At 33.3% G+C, this 16,814-nt stretch overlaps 2 protein-coding genes across 10 annotated transcripts; both read right to left on the bottom strand.

Moving 5' to 3' along the window:
- Nucleotides 1-641: 641 nt before the first annotated feature.
- On the bottom strand, nucleotides 642-7,635 carry LOC100791891 (disease resistance-like protein DSC1). 5 transcript variants are annotated; one of them, XM_026125765.2, is made up of 8 exons: nucleotides 7,499-7,606; nucleotides 6,653-6,788; nucleotides 5,470-5,497; nucleotides 4,393-5,384; nucleotides 3,977-4,282; nucleotides 2,406-3,873; nucleotides 1,542-1,791; nucleotides 642-1,016 (listed from the first exon to the last, which is right to left on the bottom strand). In XM_026125765.2, the coding sequence occupies exons 4-6, from the start codon at nucleotides 5,329-5,331 to the stop codon at nucleotides 2,452-2,454; spliced, it is 2,667 nt and encodes an 888-aa protein (XP_025981550.1). In that variant the 5' UTR covers nucleotides 5,332-5,384; nucleotides 5,470-5,497; nucleotides 6,653-6,788; nucleotides 7,499-7,606; the 3' UTR covers nucleotides 642-1,016; nucleotides 1,542-1,791; nucleotides 2,406-2,451. The 5 variants fall into 5 exon arrangements, with proteins under 5 accessions (XP_025981550.1, XP_025981549.1, XP_040865978.1 ...); XM_026125764.2 differs by having other exon boundaries at nucleotides 4,393-5,497; nucleotides 6,653-7,392; nucleotides 7,499-7,635; XM_041010044.1 differs by having other exon boundaries at nucleotides 6,653-7,596.
- A 1,264-nt stretch (nucleotides 7,636-8,899) lies between these two features.
- Nucleotides 8,900-16,572, bottom strand: LOC112999556 (disease resistance protein RPV1). Of its 5 annotated transcripts, none has more exons than XR_003264781.2 (6): nucleotides 15,518-16,572; nucleotides 13,258-14,365; nucleotides 12,856-13,161; nucleotides 11,353-12,757; nucleotides 10,493-10,608; nucleotides 8,900-10,174 (listed from the first exon to the last, which is right to left on the bottom strand). XR_003264781.2 is itself a non-coding variant. In XM_026125767.2 (5 exons), exons 1-4 carry the CDS (start codon nucleotides 16,228-16,230, stop codon nucleotides 11,399-11,401), a joined length of 3,486 nt encoding a protein of 1,161 aa, XP_025981552.1. In that variant the 5' UTR covers nucleotides 16,231-16,572; the 3' UTR covers nucleotides 8,900-10,608; nucleotides 11,353-11,398. The 5 variants fall into 5 exon arrangements, 3 of the variants coding, with proteins under 3 accessions (XP_025981552.1, XP_025981554.1, XP_025981553.1); XR_005888834.1 differs by having other exon boundaries at nucleotides 8,900-9,322; XM_026125767.2 differs by having other exon boundaries at nucleotides 8,900-10,608.
- Between the last annotated feature and the right edge of the window lie 242 nt (nucleotides 16,573-16,814).

Genomic DNA, 16,814 nt, shown 5'->3' with positions numbered 1-16,814 from the left:
AATATTGAAAAATAAAAAATATATTTTATTCTAATTTTACATTCACAATCCATTAAAAATTACTTTAGGTATCACTTTTAAAATAATTATTATAAAAATTAATACTTTTAATAGAAATATTTTGCATCAGTACAAATTTTTGTATGCAATTTAGATTTCCTGCTATGAAGCAGACCAACTTGTTTATTTCATTGAATTCGGGTACTAAATTTTTAGAGTTTCACCAAACTATTACACGCGGATAGGGGTTGTGCGAAAAATCCAGCTCGAACTGAACCAATTTGTAATCAAACCAAAATCAAACAGGTTTTCACCCAAATTGGTTTGAAGAAAAAATAACTGCTCTGTTGTACTAAAGATGTTAAGTTTTTTTTTCCAAACCGGTTTTTGCACACTCCTAGGGGGGCATGGTGGAATATTTTTCATATAAATAGGGGATTAGTGTAATTTATAAAAGATGTCGAGGTAATATGTTTCAAACAATTAAGGGGATTAGTGTAAGTGTAGAAAAAAATAGAGGTTCTGCAACTCACGAAAGGATAACTGTAATTTACTAAAAATTCTTTATGCTGTCAATATATTGAAAGGGTATGAATATTAAACTCAGTTGCATTCTTGGTCAAATCAGAAAAAGCCTGTAGTTTCGTTGGAAACAAATTCATACTGCAAAATGTTTCAACAAACAACATGCAAATACAGTCCAAGACTAAAGCACAGAGAATCCCAAGTGTACATGCAAATAAATATTGCCCGAGTATTTTTGTGTCATAAGGAAGCATAATTGAGCAGTTGAATCGCCCACCATTCTTATTGGACAATTTTAGTGGGGAGGAGTTGATGAGAGGGGTGAGAGTGAAAGAAGAGGCAAATAGCTGATATATCATCAATAGCAATGCCTCTTCTCTTACGTTTCCATTTATGCATGGCACATTTCACCAGCCTTTGAGCTGCTTTTTCCTTATGTGACGCTGAATCAACAATTTTCATTGCTTCTGGTTGGAAATAACATTCCGTACCTGAGATGAAAAACAGAAGCAATTACACAAACTCCACACTTATATCATAGTCATAATTCCATTTTATCACATGAACAAGCGACATGCTCACTATAATATCATTTAGATTTGACTCCTCTTAAGTGAGGAAAAAATAAAGTAATCTAAGTTGTTGATGAGAAAAAACACCAATTGAGATTTTAATACATTCAAGATTTGTTATGCATATGCATCACTATTTGATGTTTATGTTTTCATCAACTTAGATTATTTACTTTACTCTCTAAAGTGAGTTTCTCACTTCAGAAATGCTGGATCAACATATTATTGCTATTTAAACAATCAAGCATGATCTACATTCAATAAGTTGGTCTTTACATGAAACAATTACATATTTTTTATACGCTTTTGCATTTTGGCTTTGTCAGAAAACTGACAATAAAAGGAGCTATTGTATGATTAAAAAGACATGTGGAAAAGAAATAATGTTCATACCCCATCTCTGTGTCACCAAATTTCTAGATATTGCTAGTCCTGGGGTCTTACCATTTGGCATCCAAACCCTGTACACTCCTGGTTCATCTTCCAAACAAAATACTCGCCCTCTACTTTGCATTATATGCTCTGCCTCCATGAGACTAACAAAAACAACATTCAAATTTCTGCAATAAAGACAATGGTTGGCTTCAAGTCAGTGGTAAGCTGAAGAGGAGTCAAGGTGCCATCTTCTGAAGTGGTTGGCAAAATAACCCCTAGAGTCCCTAATATCTGCTTTAGTGAGATGTTCACCCTGAAACTTTAGTGACAAGAATTTTAATTAGGCTACTTCTGATCAATACATCTGGCTAATATCTAGTATATCTCTTAAAATTTAGAGCTTGATCAACAATTTTTTTGGCTCATTCCAAATTATGTCATCGACAAATATGTAACTGTTTCTAGTGTAAATACCTTTTTAGTCATTACAATTTAATGCTTCTTTTTGAAAATTGCTATAATCATCACTTGGACTATGGTCATATTCCTTACTAATAGTAATAACAGTACATGTATACAAGAATCTTCGTTGGTAGTTGTGGGTACGCTTGCATACTATTCTCTTTTGAGTAGTCATTACTCAGCTGTTTGATTAAGAACTTAGTTGGTCCATCTGATAAAGCAAATGCAGGAAGAATTTATAAAACAAACCAAAGTATAATTTGTTTTATTTCAATTTTACATAAATATTTTCATACTACAAATCCAAATTCACATAATCCTTGTGACATCTCCTTTTTGTCACAAGCACATTAAATTATAAGAACTCATGTTAATAACTTGAATGTTGTAACAAACTAGGTTTTTATAGCATGAAATAATACACATTCTACTAATCTAAAGATTTTGTTGTAAACAACGCGAAGGGAATACCTGGGATGATACGAAGCACAACCTAATTCCATTTGTTTAATGAAATTTAAACATGGAGCGAGTCATGCAATTCCATTTGTTGTTTGAAACTGCTAAATCCCAAGGTGTCTATTAGGCTGATCCCGAATCCTTTAAACATCTGCTGCGGCAGTGTCAAAATTTCTTTGGATGAGGATCGTAACACCATTGAAACCTCGATTTTAAACTCTTTTTGATTTTTGGCTCTGCTATATAGGAAGGCAGAACATCTTTGGTCGTACATCACACATAGGTGATCTGATTCAATTGTGCCATTCCGAAGACCTATGTACATTCCAACACTGTCCTTCTTACCTTCACCCTCACGATCACTTATAGTAATGTTAGCTTCAATTCTTTCCAGGGATGTGTCTCCATACATACCAAGGGCGAAGCAGAAAATGAAGCCCACTGGGAGAGAAGGTGGAGCTGAAGACATATCAATAATTATATAATTATTTCTTGTCTTATACTCCAACCACTCTAGAACACTACTTCCTGGATACACGTAAACAACTTGATAAAAATGATATTTTTTATCATAATCATTGTAATTTTCAACATCATCGTGATTTGATACAGAGAGGCGTCGGTTTGCAAATTTCATCACATTGATCTGTGCATTCAATGCAATGGCCTCAAGAGATTGTTGATTCAACTTCAAGCAATTCCAGAACAGAACCTCTTTCCTGTACTCCTTTAGTTGTTCAGTAGCAGTTGAAGGAAACACTACAGTCTTCAATGATGTGCAGTCTTGGGCTGTTAGAGATTTAAGGAAACGGGGAAGCATTTGTAGTGTCTGAAGTGATTTGCAGTATCCCACTTTTAGAATTTTAAGGGAAGAAGGAAGCTCCTCTAGAGTCTGAAGTGAAGAGCAATATCTGGTATCTAGAATTTTAAGGGATGGGGGAAGCTCCTCTAGAGCCTGAAGTGAAGAGCAATATCTGGCATCTAGAATTTTAAGGGATGGGGGAAGCTTTGGTATTTCCTGGAGATTCGAGCAATAGCTAACATTTAGATGTGACAGTTGCATTAGATCCTTTATATATGAAGGTAGTTTCTTGATGACACTTCCTTCGAGAAGTAGCAATTGAAGCTTGCTTTCATGTCCAAATGTAAATGAAAATGCTTTGACTTTCGTCCATCTTAATCTCAGTTCTTTAATATTCTCTGCTATCAGTGAGAGTTTCCTAAGTTTCTCACATTTATCAAGGTTGAGATAACTCAGGCTGCATAAATGGGAATTGCTTGCGAGTGTGGTGAGGGACGTGCAGTCTTGAAGGTTCAATTTCTCAAGTTTTCCCAGAGAGAAAATAGATGGGTGCACCCTAGTTAACATAGAACAACCCTGGAGAACCAGTACTTCAAGATTTGTGGCATTCGATAAATCTGGCAGCTCCTCTAACATCTTGGAGTCAGTGAGGTGAAGTTCTTTTAAATTCATCAGATTCTGTAACAAAATGAAGTAGAATGAATATATCACACGAGCTAAACTAGCTAATTTCATATGTCTTGAATTAACAGAATATTATAACAGTGAGAGACATATTTACCTTCACTCCATGCCAAAGGTATTTTATTTCGCCCTTTGGCAATTTCAATATAACAAGTTTTTCAGCAGAAAAATCCTCTGGCAAGGATTTTAGAGGGTAACGATACCAACAAAGAAATCTGAGTTCATTTGCCGAAAATTGAAGCCATTTTGCAAGAATATTATGTTCATCAAAGATATCTTTTTCACATTTCCCAGAAATTTCCAGAAATTGTAGTCTGTTCATCTTTCCAAATATGTGAGGGTCTAACTCTTGCTTCATGAATGTTGGCAAGTGAATCAATATGCTTCTAATGGCCTTAGTACTCTGCCATCAATGAAGAAGAAAAAAAATTAAAACTCATCAAAATTCACATTTCTCACACAAAAAAGAAATAAATGTTATTCAAAAGATGTTATATCTAGTTAGGCTTTAACCTTGACATTTTTCAATGCCTCAAAAATGTCATTTGGATCCCACAACCGACTGCGGCTTCCAGGGTCTTCACTAGACTCTCGACGAACAATCTCCAAAGCCATTTCTTGTAAACTATCATGCATAGCTATAACATTATCGTCGGAATAAGTTATAAGAGCTTTGTCTTTCAACCTTCCTAACCTAAAAGTCACTGTTTCCTGGCTTTCATTGCCTTTCAGTAAAGATTTTAGATTGCTCACATTTACCGTTGTATGCGTTCTAAGAAAGAAACATGCCAAATCTAGAAAAATCTGTTGCTCTTTGCGATCTAGTTCATCGTAACTCAGTTTCATTACTTTATAAGCATCTGCAGGAGGCATTCTTTTAAGTGTGTCTAGCATACCTTCCCATTCTTCCTTATTTTTTCCACAAAGAAGTTGAGCCAAGACTTTAAGAACTAATGGATTGCCTTTGGCATAATCGACCACCTTTTTTGATAGTTCATTGTACTCCCATTGATGATCACTTTGCTTAAAGGCAATCAAATTGAAAAGTTCAAGGGCTTTATCTAAACTGAACTCTCCAAGCTGGTATATCTCATTAGCTTTGTTAGCGTTAAGTACTTGCACGTATCTGGTTGTTATAATTATTCTACTACCTGATCCAAAATTATCAGGAGTTCCCAGTAATTTTTCTAGGTGATCTGGATCATTAACATCATCGAGAACAATAAGAACTTTCATACGACCAATTCTTCTATCAATATCAAGAGACACATTTGGATTGTCTATTGTCACAACATTTTCTAAAAGTCCAGAAAAAATTTCTTTCTTCAAAGAATCTATTCCATGTCTACTTGATTGTTCTCTTTCGTTGGGTAGAAAATAACAACCATCATATTCAGATTGTAGTTTCTTAAATACTTCTTCTGCAAGGGTTGTCTTGCCATTACCAGCCATGCCCCAAATTCCAATAAGACAAGTGGCTTCTGGCTCTTTGCGTATCAATAATTCTACATATGCAATTTTTTCATCAATTCCAATAAGTATTTTTGAGTTAATCGGAGATTTACCCAACCTTTCCAGCACAAGCCTTACAATTTCTTGAAGCAACTCAACCTCGTTTCTATACAGCAGAGAGAGAGAGAGAGAGAGATGTTAAAATCAATGTCATTAATATTATTATTAGCTCACTTATTTCAATGTTTCTTTAAGAGGGAGGGAGTGTAAAAATTCACAATGCAAACTTCCACAATGTTTGGTTCAAAGAAGGGGAGGAAATCTGAAGAGAGAGGAAGAAATGGGAGAGATTTTGACCAGACATTTGGTTAAGAGGAGGGGAGGAGAAATAGATCTTTTGTTTATTAGTTCTCAAGGGGAGGGTGGGAATTTTAAAAATTAATTTACTTTTATACCCTTATAGTATTATATTTTAAAACATAAGTAAAAATATTTTATTCAATAAGGTGTTAGTATCATATTGACAGAAGAATTATTTTGGACAATGTTACAAACTTAAAAGACCAAAAGGAGAATTTTAAAGCCTAAAGGATTAAAATGCAAATGGACTGAAATGAAATTTTAGCCTTTAAAAAATTCCTAAACAAAGAAAGGAGCTTAATTTGTTATACGTATCCAAAAATATTTAAGATAAATATAAATTTAAATGCATTACTTGGTTAAAATTTAACCAATAAATTCAATGCATATGGAAATATGGACAAACAAAGCATGGTTGGTGGCATGAGAATTCATGCAGAGGCATTGACTAATTAAATATATAGAAATAATAACTAATAAACATATATTCTGCTGAAAAAAAATTTAAAAAATAAATAAAGGTGACATCTTTTTTCAATTTAACCAACCACGTCACGATAATATCCATACAACTAAAAACTTAAATATGCATTGTGATTGTATTTTTCTTTTTCAACTTTGGTACCTCTAAGTTTATTTTTTATTTTTAGTCCATGTAAGTTTATACTTTTCAATTTTGATTCTGTGAATTTTTTTTTCTTTATAAATCTGTATTTTTTTTTTCAATTTTAGTCTCTTAAATCACAAACTTCTATGGACTAAAAATGAAAGCAAAAAACATATAGAAACCAAAATTAAAAAAAAAACTTACAAAAGACTAAAAATAAAAAAAAAATATAGGACCAAAATTAAAAAAACTGTGACCTTACATGGACTATATTCATATTTAATCCTATACATAAAATACAAAATATTAACAGCTAGAAAATATTGAATATTTATTGGGGGGAAAAGAGCTTACCGAATCTTTGATGTCTCAATTCCTGAGATGTTAGCAGATTCTTTTAAAGCATGTCTCCAGATTTGCACCTTATTCTTGTTTCTTTTTTGATGCTTCTTAAATGCATTTTTGTAAGTCCCTCTTTGATGTCGTACATCTGCAGGCTCCACATGGTAGAAAACTGGAATTACAATCCGTCCATATTTCTTATTGCATTCAAGTATTGCCTCAAGTTCTTCTAAACACCAAGGGGAAGAAGCATAGCTTTGGGAGAATATGATCAGCAAAATGAATGATTGTTCAATTGCTTCAACAAGTGATGACCATATTTCATCTCCCGGCTTAAGTTTATCATCCACAAAGGCATTTATTTTGTTCCTTTTGAAAATTTCAATCAAATGGCTAAGAAACGTGCCACGAACGTCCTTGCCCCTGAAACTAACAAAAACATCATACTTTGTTTGAGGAGCTTTGTTGTCCTCAGACACGGGTTTTTCAACTACACGATCACTAAGCTTTTGAAGTAACCAACAGGCAAAGAAAAACAACACAAAACAAAATAAACAAAATACAAAAAAATATGCCATATTCAATTTCCATAACATCTTAGAGAAAAACAACACACAACGAAGTAAAAACAACACGCAACGAAATAAGCAATAGACAAAAAAATACAACATATTCAATTTCCAAAATATCTCGGAGAGAGAGTATGGGACCAAGTGCACACTGGATCTTTGTTTGCCTCTACGCCTGAATATCTACAAGCCACAAACAAGGTAACTAGAAAGAGAAAGAAAGTTCGAAATGAACTGAAAGAATCACAAGCTCAAATGAGGGAGGAGGAGGATGTGATATGAGAAATACATTCACAGCTTCTTTCTTTTCTTTGGCAAGAAAAGAATAATTGATGAAGATCACATTAAACCAATCATCGGCCTCCAATATTGAATAGCTCAGAGTCAAGTGATGCTGTCGGTGTTATTAGACTTTTTCTCATGTACGTTGGACTGTCGGTGTTAGACTTTTTCTCATGTACTCTTTTTAGATTCATAAGTAAAATTAATTAACTTTTACGTTAATTAAAAAAGTTAATACTTAATATAAAAAATTTATTAGAAAAAAATCTCAATTAATTGAAGAATATTTTTGAAATTACATCATTGAATAAGGTGATCATAGTTAAAATTTATTTATATTTAAATTATCAAACTTTTAATTTTTTACTTATATATAATTGATTCCGAACGGATTAAGTATGTTTAGTAGAGGTAAATGAGAGAGGAGAAAAAAATGTGTGAGATTCACTAATTATTTTTACTTTACTTTTCACTTATTTACATTCATATATTTATCTCTTTCATATTTCTTCTAAATCAAACACTTTTACTTCCACTTCTGGAGTGAGGTTTTCCTTGACAGCTCAAGCACTAAAAAAACAAATAAAGGAACTTGTTAGATGTATACAAAAATCTAGAATTTTTTTTAGTGGGTTTTCCTTGACAGCTCAAGCACTAAAAAAACAAATAAAGGAACTTGTTAGATGTATACAAAAATCTAGAATTTTTTTTAGTGGGTTTTCCTTGACAGCTCAAGCACTAAAAAAACAAATAAAGGAACTTGTTAGATGTATACAAAAATCTAGAATTTTTTTTTAGTGGGTTTTCCTTGACAGCTCAAGCACTAAAAAAACAAATAAAGGAACTTGTTAGATCTATACAAAAATCTAGAATTTTTTTTTAAAAAAAGCTCAAATATGTTTTTGTCCTTGATAAATTAGCAAATTGCGTTTTTGGTCCCTAATAAATTTTGTTCATTTTGTATTAGCCCCTTTGAAATGATTAATAATAAATAAACAAAATTTATTAGGAGCCCAAAAGAAAATTTACTAATTTAGTAGGAACTAAAATAAAATATTAAAGATAAAAAAATAAAATTATTATTTTATTAGGAACTCAATACAAAGAAAAAAAATCATTAATGAACCAAAATAAAATTTACTAATTTATCGGGGACTAAAAATATATTTTAACCTTTAAAAATCTATCATTTAAAAATTGAAATACATTTATATGTATTACTTAGGTTGCTAAATTCTATGAACCAACAAAGCAGGATTGTGACTAAAATTATATATACGGAAATAATACGCATATATTCTGCTAAAAACAATTTTAGAAAACAAAATAAAGGTTACATCTTTTTGCAATTTAACCAACTACATTGTGACGATATGCATACAATACAATGATATAACTAAATAACAGCTACAGAATGTTGAATATTTATTGGAAAAAAAGAGCTTAGTGAAATGTTGATGGTTCAATTCCTGATAAATCAACAGATTTTTTCAAAGCCTATCTCCAATTGTCCACCTTGGTCTTATATTCTTTTTCATGCTCAGCAAATGCATTTTCATAACTCCCCATTTGATGTCGTACATCTGTGGGCTTCACATAGTAGAAAACAGGAATTATAATCTGTCCATATTTCTCTCTGCACTCAAGTATTGTCACAAGTTCATCTAAACACCATCGTGAAGAAGCATAGTCTTGGGTTCAATTGCTTCAACAAGTGATGGCCGTATTTCATCTCCTTTCTCAAGTTGGTCAGCCGCGAAAGCATTTATTTTGTTCCTTTGCAAAGCACCAACAAATGGCTAAGAAACCCGCCACAACCTCACCCCTGAAGCTACAAAAACATCATACTTTATTGGAGGAGTGTTGTTGTTAGACATGGGTTTTTCTTCTACACCCTTCAGCTTTTGAAATAACCCAGAGACAAAGAAAAATAACACAAAAAGAAAAACAAGGGACAAAAAAATACAACATATTCAATTTCCAGAATAACTCAGACAGAGTATGGTGTTGGATTGGAACAAGTGCAGACTACATCTTTGTTTGTCTCTACACCCGAATATGTTTGAGCCACAAGGTAACTAGAGAGAAAAAGAAAGTTAGAAATGAATTGGAAGAATTAGAGATTATAAAACAGAAACTTGATATCTACAACAAGTTCGAATGAGGAATGAGGAGGATGTCACATGAAAAATTAATACAATACCAGCTTCTTCCTTTTCTTTGGCCAAAAATGAATAATGGATGCAGATCATGGTAAACAAGACATTGGCCTCCAATATTATATAGATCAGGGATGCTTTGGGTGTTAGCCTTCGAACTCAACTTTCCAGGAAAAAAAAAAGAAGGTTTCAAAGTCAACTTTTGCTCATGTATGTTGGAACGTCATCCAGCCAACTTTGCAATTTTTAGTTTCTCACTAACAAGCAATTTCATTGAAAGTACTCTCATATGACCAAGGTTATGTTTGTATTCCCGTCGTAATCTTGGCAGCGTGTATTTCAATTAAAGCAGAATTAACAATGGGGATAATTTTGCAAAAATACGTTGGAGGCAATCCAACACTAACATAACCATGTACTAACTACTAGGGCTTTGTATGAATATACATTAAAGGACGTTGAACATCAATAATCATCAATGAGAATTGGATTGACATTCAAATTGGTCCCTTGGAAAGTGCAAACTGCAAAAACCAAACACACTGTAAAAAACTTGGATGGATACTCAACCTAAATGTGATACGATAAACACAACTTGTGGAAACTTACTTGAGCACAACTAGCACATTAAAAATTAGAAGAAGAAAAAACAAAAACAAAATAAGTTGGTCTTTACATGAAACAATTACATATTTTTTATACGCTTTTGCATTTTGGCTTTGTCAGAAAACTGACAATAAAAGGAGCTATTGTATGATTAAAAAGACATGTGGAAAAGAAATAATGTTCATACCCCATCTCTGTCACAAAATTTCTAGATATTGCTAGTCCTGGGGTCTTACCATTTGGCATCCAAACCCTGTACACTCCTGGTTCATCTTCCAAACAAAATACTCGCCCTCTACATTGCATTATATGCTCTGCCTCCATGAGACTAACAAAAACAACATTCAAATTTCTGCAATAAAATGGTTGGCTTCAAGTCAGTGGTAAGCTGAAGAGGAGTCAAGGTGCCATCTTCTGAAGTGGTTTGCAAAATAACCCCTAGAGTCCCTAATATCTGCTTTAGTAAGATGTTCACCCTGAAACTTTAGTGACAAGAATTTTAATTAGGCTACTTCTGATCAATACATCTGGCTAATATCTAGTATATCTCTTAAAATTTAGAGCTTGATCAACAATTTTTTTGGCTCATTCCAAATTATGTCATCGACAAATATGTAACTGTTTCTAGTGTAAATACCTTTTTAGTCATTACAATTTAATGCTTCTTTTTGAAAATTACTATAATCATCACTTGGACTATGGTCATATTCCTTACTAATAGTAATAACAGTACATGTATACAAGAATCTTCGTTGGTAGTTGTGGGTACGCTTGCATACTATTCTCTTTTGAGTAGTCATTACTCAGCTGTTTGATTAAGAACTTAGTTGGTCCATCTGATAAAGCAAATGCAGGAAGAATTTATAAAACAAACCAAAGTATAATTTGCTTTATTTCAATTTTACATAAATATTTTCATACTACAAATCCAAATTCACATAATCCTTGTGACATCTCCTTTTTGTCACAAGCACATTAAATTATAAGAACTCATGTTAATAACTTGAATGTTGTAACAAACTAAGTTTTTATAGCATGAAATAATACACATTCTACTAATCTAAAGATTTTGTTGTAAACAACGCGAAGGGAATACCTGGGATGATACGAAGCACAACCTAATTCCATTTGTTTAATGAAATTTAAACATGGAGCGAGTCATGCAATTCCATTTGTTGTTTGAAACTGCTAAATCCCAAGGTGTCTATTAGGCTGATCCCGAATCCTTTAAACATCTGCTGCGGCAGTGTCAAAATTTCTTTGGATGAGGATCGTAACACCATTGAAACCTCGATTTTAAACTCTTTTTGATTTTTGGCTCTGCTATATAGGAAGGCAGAACATCTTTGGTCGTACATCACACATAGGTGATCTGATTCAATTGTGCCATTCCGAAGACCTATGTACATTCCAACACTGTCCTTCTTACCTTCACCCTCACGATCACTTATAGTAATGTTAGCTTCAATTCTTTCCAGGGATGTGTCTCCATACATACCAAGGGCGAAGCAGAAAATGAAGCCCACTGGGAGAGAAGGTGGAGCTGAAGACATATCAATAATTATATAATTATTTCTTGTCTTATACTCCAACCACTCTAGAACACTACTTCCTGGATACACGTAAACAACTTGATAAAAATGATATTTTTTATCATAATCATTGTAATTTTCAACGTCATCGTGATTTGGTGCAGAGAGGCATCGGTTTGCAAATTTGATCACATTGATCTGCGCATTCAATGCAATGGCCTCAAGAGATTGTTGATTCAACTTCAAGCAATTCCAGAACAGAACCTCTTTCCTGTTTTCCTTTAGTTGTTCAGTAGCCGTTGAAGGAAACACTACAGTCTTCAATGATGTGCAGTCTTGGGCTATTAGAGATTTGAGGAAACGGGGAGGCTTTTGTAGTATCTGAAGTGATTTGCAGTTTCCCACTTTTAGAATTTTAAGGGAAGAAGGAAGCTCCTCTAGAGTCTGAAGTGAAGAGCAATATCTGGCATCTAGAATTTTAAGGGATGGGGGAAGCTTTGGTATTTCCTGGAGCTTCGAGCAATAGCTAACATTTAGATGTGACAGTTGCATTAGATCCTTTATAGATGAAGGTAGTTTCTTAATGACACTTCCTTCGAGAAGTAGCAATTGAAGCTTGCTTTCATCTCCAAATGTAAATGAAAATGCTTTGACTTTCGTCCATCTTAATCTCAGTTCTTTAATATTCTCTGTTATCAGTGAGAGTTTCCTAAGTTTCTCACATTTATCAAGGTTGAGATAACTCAGGCTGCATAAATGGGAATTGCTTGCGAGTGTGGTGAGGGACGTGCAGTCTTGAAGGTTCAATTTCTCAAGTTTTCCCAGAGAGAAAATAGATGGATGCACCGTAGTTAACATAGAACAACCCTCGAGAACCAGTACTTCAAGATTTGTGGCATTCGATAAATCTGGCAGCTCCTCTAACATCTTGGAGTCAGTGAGGTGAAGTTCTTTTAAATTCACCAGATTCTGTAACAAAATGAAGTAGAATGAATATATCACACGAGCTAAACTAGTTAATATGTCTTGAATTAACATAATATTATAACAGTGAGAGACATATTTACCTTCACTCCATGCCAAAGGTATTTTATTTCGCCCTTTGGCAATTTCAAGATGACAAGTTTTTCAGCAGAAAAATTCTCTGGCAAGGATTTTAGAGGGTAATGATACCAACAAAGAAATCTGAGTTCATTTGCCGAAAATTGAAGCCATTTTGCAAGAATATTTTGTTCATCAAAGCTATCTTCTTCACATTTCCCAGAAATTTCCAGAAATTGTAGTCTGTTCATCTTTCCAAATATGTGAGGGCCTAACTCTTGCTTCATGAATGTTGGCAAGTGAATCAATATGCTTCTAATGGCCTTAGTACTCTGCCATCAATGAAGAAGAAAAAAATTTAAACCTCACCAAAATTCACATTTCTCACACAAAAAAGAAATAAATGTTATATCTAGTTAGGCTTTAACCTTGTCATTTTTTGATGCCTCAAAAATGTCATTTGGATCCCACAACCGACTGCGGCTTCCAGGGTCTTCACTAGACTCTCGACGAACAATCTCCATAGCCATTTCTTGTAAACTATCATGCATAGCTATAACATTATCATCGGAATAAGTTATAAGAGCTTGGTCTTTCAACCTTCCTAACCTAAAAGTCACTGTTTCCTGGCTTTCATTGCCTTTCAGTAAAGATTTTAGATTGCTCACATTTACCATTGTATTCGTTCTAAGAAAGAAACATGCCAAATCTAGAAAAATCTGTTGCTCTTTGCGATCTAGTACATCGTAACTCAGTTTCATTACTTTATAAACATCTGCAGGAGGCATTCTTTTAAGTGAGTCTAGCATACCTTCCCATTCTTCCTTATCTTTTCCACAAAGAAGTTGAGCCAAGACTTTAAGAACTAATGGATTGCCTTTGGCATAATCGACCACCTTTTTTGATAGTTCATTGTACTCCCATTGATGATCACTTTGCTTAAAGGCAATCAAATTGAAAAGTTCAAGGGCTTTATCTAAACTGAACTCTCCAAGCTGGTATATCTCATTAGCTTTGTTAGCGTTAAGTACTTGCACATATCTGGTTGTTATAATTATTCTACTACCTGATCCAAAATTATCAGGAGTTCCCAGTAATTTTTCTAGGTGATCTGGATCATTAACATCATCGAGAACAATAAGAACTTTCATACGACCAATTCTTCTATCAATATCAATAAGAGACACATTTGGATCGTCTATTGTCACAACATTTTCTAAAAGTCCAGAAAAAATTTCTTTCTTCAAAGAATCTATTCCATGTCTACTTGATTGTTCTCTTTCATTGGCTAGAAAATAACAACCATCATATTCAGATTGTAGTTTCTTAAATACTTCTTCTGCAAGGGTTGTCTTGCCATTACCGGCCATGCCCCAAATTCCAATAAGACAAGTGACTTTTGGCTCTTTGCGTATCAATGATTCTACATATGCAATTTTTTCATCAATTCCAATAAGTATTTTTGAGTTAATCGGAGATTTACCCAACCTTTTCAGCACAAGCCTTACAATTTCTTGAAGCAACTCAACCTCGTTTCTATACAGCAGAGAGAGAGATATTAAAATCAATGTCATTAATATTATGATTAACTCACTTATTTGAATGTTTGTTTAAGAGGGAGGGGGTGTCAACATTCACAATGCAAACTTCCACAATGTTTGGTTCAAAGAAGGGGAGGAAATCTGAAGGGAGGGGAAGAAATGGGAGAGATTTGACTAGACATTTGGTTAAGAGGAGGGGAGGAGAAATAGATCTTTTCTTTATTAGTTCACAAGGGGAGGGTGGGAATTTTAAAAATTAATGTACTTTTATGCCCTTATAGTATTATATTTTAAAACAAGTAAAAATATTTTAGTCAATATATCTAATTACATTAACGGTGTTAGTATCATATTGGCAGAAGAACTATTTTGGACAATGTTACAAACTTAAAAGACCAAAAGGAGAATTTTAAAGCCTAAATGATTAAAATGCAAATGGACCGAAATGATATTTTAGCCTTAAAAAAATCCCTAAACAAAGAAAGGAGCTTAATTTGTTATATGTATCCAAAAATATTTAAGAAAAGTATAAATTTAAATGCATTACTTGGTTAAAATTTAACCAATAAATTCAATGCATATGGACAAACAAAGCATGGTTGGTCGCATGAGAATTCAAGCAGAGGCATTGACTAATTAAGTATATAGAAATAATAACTAATAAACATATATTTTGCTGAAAAAAATAAATAAAAAAAAATAAAGGTGACATCTTTATTCAATTTAACCAACCATGTCACGATAATATCCATACAACTAAAAACTTAAATATGCATTGTGATTGTATTTTTCTTTTTCAATTTTGGTCCCTCTAGGTTTTTTTTTTAGTCCAGGAAAGTTTATACTTTTCAATTTTGATTCTGTGAATTCTTTTGTTCATTTTTTATCTTTATAAATTTGTATTTTTTTTAATTTTAGTCCCTTAAATCACGAACTTCTATAAACTAAAAATAAGGAAAAAACTTATAGAAACCAAAACAAAAAAAAAACTTACAAAAGACTAAAAATAAAAAAATATATATATAGGACCAAAATTAAAAAAACTGTGACCTTACATGGACTATATTCATATTTAATCCTATATATAAAATACTAAATATTAACAGCTAGAAAATATTGAATATTTATTGGGGGATAAAGAGCTTACCGAATCTTTGATGTCTCAATTCCTACAATGTTAGCAGATTTTTTTAAAGCATGTCTCCAGATTTGCACCTTAGTCTTGTTTCTTTTTTCATGCTTCTTAAATGCATTTTTGTAACTCCCTCTTTGATGTCGTACATCTGCAGGCTCCACATGGTAGAAAACTGGAATTACAATCCGTCCATATTTCTTATTGCATTCAAGTATTGCCTCAAGTTCTTTTAAACACCAACGGGAAGAAGCATAGCTTTGGGAGAATATGATCAGCAAAATGAATGATTGTTCAATTGCTTCAACAAGTGATGACCATATTTCATCTCCCTTCTTAAGTTTATCATCCACAAAGGCATATATTTTGTTCCTTTTGAAAATTTCATCCAAATGGCTAAGAAAGTTGCCACGAACGTCCTTGCCCCTGAAACTAACAAAAACATCATACTTTGTTTGAGGAGCTTTGTTGTCCTCAGACACGGGTTTTTCAACTACAGGATCACTAAGCTTTTGAAGTAACCAACAGACAAAGAAAAACAACCCAAAACACAATAAACAAAAGACAAAAAAATATGCCATATTCAATTTCCATAACATCTTAGAGAAAAACAACACACAACGAAGTAAACAGGAGACAAGAAAATACAACAACACACTGAATTTCCAGAATATCTTAGAGAAAAACAACACACAACGAAATAAGCAAGAGACAAAAAAATACAACATATTCAATTTCCAAAATATCTCAGAGAGAGAGTATGGTGTTGGATTGGAACAAGTGCACACTGGATCTTTGTTTGTCTCTACGCCTGAATATCTACAAGCCACAAGGTAACTAGAAAGAGAAAGAAAGTTCGAAATGAACTGAATAAAAGAGAAATTTGATATCTAGAACAAGCTCAAATGAGGGAGGAGGAGGATGTGATATGAGAAATACAATCACAGCTTCTTTCTTTCTTTGGCAAAAAATGAATAATTGATGAAGATCACAGTAAAGCAATCATTGGCCTCCAATATTGAATAGCTCAGTGTCAAGTGATGCTGTCGGTGTTAGACTTTTTCTCATGCACGTTGGATTGTTGGGGTCAGCCTTTCAGTATTACCCCATGTGACTAAGGCTGTGTTTGAGTACATGTTAAAACAAGATGAATGTCAATTAACAGTGAGAGCCGAATTGGCGTTTAAAGTGCCTCCAAAAGTGTAAACCAAACACGTAAAACATTGGGGGACACTTTTCCTAAAGGCTGAATTAAAGCAGGTGATCCTGAAAAGATAAGCACAAAATTAGGGCATTAAAATTTTAAAATATA

Source organism: Glycine max, chromosome 15 (assembly GCF_000004515.6).
Source record: "Glycine max cultivar Williams 82 chromosome 15, Glycine_max_v4.0, whole genome shotgun sequence".
NCBI lineage: Eukaryota > Viridiplantae > Streptophyta > Magnoliopsida > Fabales > Fabaceae > Glycine > Glycine max.
This window is presented reverse-complemented; position numbering and strand designations above follow the sequence as displayed.